The 5,172-nt window shown below is 58.0% G+C and overlaps 1 protein-coding gene across 1 annotated transcript in view; it reads left to right on the top strand.

The window, feature by feature from the left end:
* The window catches only part of LOC104496676 (cyclic AMP-dependent transcription factor ATF-7-like), a gene marked incomplete at both ends in the record, with an annotated part of 12,017 nt that overhangs the window by 267 nt on the left and 6,578 nt on the right, over positions 1 to 5,172 (top strand). The window contains one exon of the mRNA XM_010139833.1: positions 2,758 to 2,946. Within this exon, the coding sequence (XP_010138135.1) occupies positions 2,758 to 2,946 (189 nt within the window). The remainder of the gene's footprint in view (positions 1 to 2,757; positions 2,947 to 5,172) is intronic.

Raw genomic sequence — 5,172 nt, 5'->3', positions numbered from 1 at the left:
GGCAGGGCTGGAAGATTAATACCGGGGACCAGATGCACTGAGAAACGTCTCTACCTCCCATAAAAAGCTCTTGTGATCTGCATTTAATCAGGAGGAAAGGAAAGCCAGAGGCTTCCAAGTTTCTATTTTTTTTCAGATTTTATGGTGGTATCAGGTTTTGTGGGGTTTGGGGATTTTTTTTTTTTCCTTGGTTTTTAATTTTTTTTCGCTCGCACCCTTTTTATTAAGACCGGGAGATTTATGGACAAAAGCTCTTTCACGTTCCTGCCCAGGCTTTGAGGACGATGAACCCAATCTGACAAACCCCGCTTCCTCCCCTCAGCCTGGGTGTCGATTTTCTTGAGCTTTTAGTTCATAAATTAAAACGCCGTCCGGAGCACCGGCTACTGCCAGGAGCGCGTTCACAGAGCCCCGGCGAGGTCAAAGCAGCCTTTATGAAATCAGGGGAGGAAAAAAAAAAACCAAATCACATATATCGGTTTCTGGCAGCGAGTCCCGGACGCTCTCCTGCCCCCTCCATCCTCGATCGTTCGGGCTTCTCCGAAGGTTTGTGTAGCGCCGAGGACGAGAGAGGCGGAAATGGTTTTGTGAAGGGAAACGTGAAGGGAGACGGAGCAGCTGCCACAGGAGTGCAGCGCCCTATTCCCAGTTCCATCTGCTGCCTGAACTGGGGGCTGAAGGAGGAGACAGCAGGTCAGAGCTGTGGGTGGGGTGGGGGCACGCTGCTGCCAGCGGGAGCTTTGATTTCAGCTGGGATCAGGCTGGTGGGATTTGACAGCGAAGAATTTGGGGCGGGGGCTCAGAGGAACCTCAGGCTCCCAAAGACTGGGTTTCCTTCAGCTCCCCCCGTTCTCAGGAGCGTCCAGTGCAGGGGTGTCTTTTCCACGATACACCAGGTGGGATGGGGGAGCAGAAGTGGGGTCTGCTCCCCGCTCCAGCCCCGCCTGCTCCGGCAGGACGTGGCACAACCCCCTCGTCCCTGCAGCTCCCAGAGCTGCGTGTTACTCCTGCCCGCGGGTCGAACCACCAGTGGGGTGAGATGCTGCTGGTTTAGCCCCAAGACCAAGGTCCAGCCCCTCGGGGCCGATGCTCAGCGGGTTGCTCTGAGGTTGACCCAAAGCAAAGAAATAACCCCCCAAACCAGCTGGGGCGGGCACAAGCCCAACTGCTCTAACACTGCGTGAGGTCTCAGCGGCAGACGGAGCAGCCAGGAGCTTCGCGAGGGCTATAAAGCCCCCAGGACTCAGGCGCTACGTAGCCTTTTTCATTGATTTTGGTTTTTTTTTAAGCCACCATCTTGTTGCTGGGTTTTCTTGTTCTCTCCCTCCCTCTCTCTCTGCGCCGCATCCAGGGCAGCAGCTCGTGCGTTAACGAGCAGGATTCGGGGTCTCTTGCCGGAGCTCCGCGGTCGAGCTAAAGAGGGTCATAAAAAATGACCTCTCCACCGGTTGTAGCCAGGGTGCTGCTGCCATCCTGGAGCTACAAACCAAGGAAGGGGAGGACGGGCGAGGTTCTGCCAGGGCGTTGGGCCCCGGGCTGGGAAGGACATTGCTAAACTGGGAACAGTCCAGAAAGAGCCCCGAGAGCCATTAGAGTGCTGGAAAAACAACCTCCTGTGGGGAGCTTTAACTGGGGAAGGTTCTGGGTCTCACGAAGAGGGCTTTGGGGGGAGCGAAGCGCGCTCAGAGGAGAGCTGGGCTTTACCAACAAAAGCACCAGGTGGCTTTGACCTCAGGCTGTGTTTGACCTCAGGCGGGGGACGAAGCGAAGCAGTCACCACAGTCGCTTCCCAGTGGCCACAGGAGACTTCCCAGTGCTGCCCAGTTTGAACTCAAACGGGCTGTTGCCCGTGGCCGGAGCTGCCGCGCTCAAACCAAGGGCAGCGGTGCCAAAGAGCCGCTGTTTTACGGGGGAGGTCGGGAGGAACCAGCCCAGCCACCCCCTTTGTGCTCAGACAGCTCCATGGTTCGCTCCTAGACAGACAGTCCCAGCGCAGCGCGCTCGTGCCAGGCTCCCGACCCACCACCACGCGCCCCCGTGAGGCTCGCTGCAAGTGGGGAGATTCCTTCCTGCTTTACAGCTGGGGCGATGGCCAGAGAGATCCCGACTCGGTGTGTTCACAGGGGGTCACTGCAGACAGCGGTGGGAATTACCAGTACTCCCACCTCGCCGTCTCTCTTCCGCGCTGGAGCCGGCACGGGAAGGGAAGTGACTCGCCCCGTTCTGCTCCGAGCAGCCGTTTCCCCGCTCATCGTTCCGTGGTTTTGGATCAAACCCCGCTGTTCTCCCGCAGTTGAGCTGAGGACAGACAAAACCCCGGCTGGGAGGGCCGGGAACACGGCCCCTGGGCAGGACTTCTTCTGCCTCAGTGACTGCTTCTGAAAACAGCGTTTACCAGAGAAACAAAAGCAACACGCGGTGCCTGTCCCCTTCCCGCACTGTCCCCTCCCCAGAACAGGGGCCACCTTTGCCACAGGGTCCCCGGCGAGGACTGCGGGGCTTAAAATGAATTTTCCTTCCTGCCTCTAACCGGTGCCTGGTGTTACCACCCCAACAGATCAGACCCCGACCCCGACCCGCTTCCTGAAGAACTGCGAAGAAGTGGGACTCTTCAATGAGCTGGCCAGCTCCTTCGAGCACGAGTTCAAGAAGGCGGCGGAGGATGATGAGAAAAAGGCAAGAGGCAAAGGTCACCATCGCCGTAAAACTGCTTTCCTTCCTGCCTCTAACCGGTGCCTGGTGTTACCACCCCAACAGATCAGACCCCGACCCCGACCCGCTTCCTGAAGAACTGCGAAGAAGTGGGACTCTTCAATGAGCTGGCCAGCTCCTTCGAGCACGAGTTCAAGAAGGCGGCGGAGGATGATGAGAAAAAGGCAAGAGGCAAAGGTCACCATCGCCGTAAAACTGCGCTGGGCGTGTACCAGGGGGACTGGAGGGGGGCTGGTACTGCTCCGGTGGAAGGCGCCCGTTGGAGGGTGACCAAGTGTGGTCCCAGATTTAATACCCTGGGTTTATTTTGGTAACTGGCATGACTTTGGCTGCTTGTCCTGCAGGCCGGGGTCTGGCCAGAGCAGATTTTTAGTGGTTTATTATTCCTTTGGCTTTTCACTTCAGCAAGGAAAAAAAAAAATAAGGCAGCACCCGGAATACTTCATGGCCGGAGAAGGAAATGCAGGGAAGGAGGCAGGATCTGAGCAAGAAATCCCTGTGAGCCTCCCCGGTGCTCAGGGTGGTGGAGGATGAGGCTGTTAAGGGGACAGACCGAGGTCAGCTGTGTGCCCCAGGCGTCTGAGCGGTGTCCCGGAGCAGGGGGCTTTCTAACAAAGAGCTGCCTCCTGCACAGCCGGGATTGACGCGGACTGCCCCTGCCAGCCTCGGGAGCACGAGGGTCTGAAGGACAACGGGATCTCATCAGAGAGCAGCTAATTAAGGACATTTCCCTCCCCCCCTCCAGCCCTTCGCAGGATCTGGGAGCAGCAGATGCGTCTCGGGCTCTTAGACTGGCACCTCCATTTACTAAATTGATGGATGGACGCACATCCGCTCGCAGGCAGCGGCGCTGCTCGGAAATAAACGGCAGCGGCGCGGCCGCGTAAATCTTCCCCGAGATGGGGAACGGAGGAATTCAGAATTAAACCTGAAAACTGCCTTTTCCAGCCTCTCTCCTAATAACAGGGCTCCTTAAAGCACAAATTGATCTCCCTCATTGGTATGCGGCAGGGCCACGCCGCCTTCGCTGTGCCGAATCCCCTGCCTTTTGTTCTCGGCGGCCCCTAGCGCTGAGAGAAGGTGGCTTCGCGCTCAGGGGAGAAGCGGTGGAGCAGCCCAACCGTCTCGGTGGTAGAGTCAGACCACCCTTCTTCTGGGATGCGGTCCCCAAAAGCCGCGGCTCGGATCTGCCGCGTTTTCCCTTAGGTTTCCGCCAGCCCAGGGGAAAGCCTTTTCCCCCCTAGAAAATGCGCAGGGAAGGTCTCCGCTTGTCGCCCCCGACCCCGGCCAGAGCTGCCTGCCACCTTCCGGAGGCACTTCCAGCCTTTGGCCACATCCAGCCCAGTTGCTGCAGCTTCGTCCTCCAGTTCCAAGGGTGGTCTCGACACCAGCATGTTAATTAAAACCAGAGGCACTGCAGGAGCTTCCCTGGAGGCGCTTTAAGTGGTTTGAAACTTCCCTGCACGTTAATCCCGTCTCCTTCGCGATCCCCAGCGCCGCGGCAGGGCAGGTAAATGGTGACTGCTCTCACCGCAAGCAAAGCCCTGGCGTAAATCAGCGCGGGGCTGGATGGAGCCGCACCCCACCCGCCAGCACCCGGAGCTGCCCTGACCTCTCCCCCTTGCTGCAGTCGCTCCCCCCACCTCCCCTTGAGAGGACCGAAACTGCGGCAGAGGGGGAGGTTTAGGTTCGGGCGAGCGCCGGGCAGGGAAGGGGCGGACGGGAGAGGGAGCGAGGGAGGGGGAGCAGGTTGGACCAACAGCTGTCAGGGCTGATTTAGGGCGAGTTTCTGCTGCCCCAGATGGAGGGAGGGACCCGGCGCATTCGTGAGGGCTGCTGGAGCCCGACCGCATGCAGCATCCTGCGGTTGGAGTCTCGCTCCAGAGCTGCCGGTCGCCATCTTCTCCCCGGGCTGGCAAGGGGAGAGGTGGCCGCTAGCTTCGGTCCCCACGCCCTCAGTGTCATCCTGCCCTTTTCCCCACCATGGCAAGACAGGAACTGGTTAAAATGGGGCACGTGGCACTGCTGGAACCCAGGGCAGTGGCAGGTTGCCAGCTTCAGGCATATGGTTGGGTTTTATTTTAATGGGGCGCTCATAGATATTTAATAACTTGCATGGCTCTTTGTTTGCTTTTGATAATCGGGTAATAAAATAATTCAGGCTGATTTATACAATGCTTTACAGCTCTTCTGTGAATGAAAGTGCCTTCTGTAACTCGCAGGCATTTGGCTTTGTTACCTGTTCTCCTTAGCAGAGCCCTTTTATGCAGAAAAAGAACCCTCCCCCAAGCCCCGACCCACGGAAAGAATCGCGTGTGCGCGTTCCTGAGGAACCGCAAATCGGTGCCAGCTGGGGCAGCGACCGCTTTTCCTGGGCCTCCGCCTCGCTGTGCCCTGCTCTCCGCCTCGGGCTCCCAGATGCTACTTCAGGACAAATAAATAATAATAATTTGGCAAGAG

The sequence above is a fragment of the Buceros rhinoceros genome, unplaced genomic scaffold (assembly GCF_000710305.1).
Source record: "Buceros rhinoceros silvestris isolate BGI_N320 unplaced genomic scaffold, ASM71030v1 scaffold20897, whole genome shotgun sequence".
Taxonomy (NCBI): Eukaryota; Metazoa; Chordata; class Aves; order Bucerotiformes; family Bucerotidae; genus Buceros; species Buceros rhinoceros.
The sequence above is the reverse complement of the archived record's forward strand: the minus strand, read 5'-3'. Positions and strand labels throughout refer to the sequence as shown.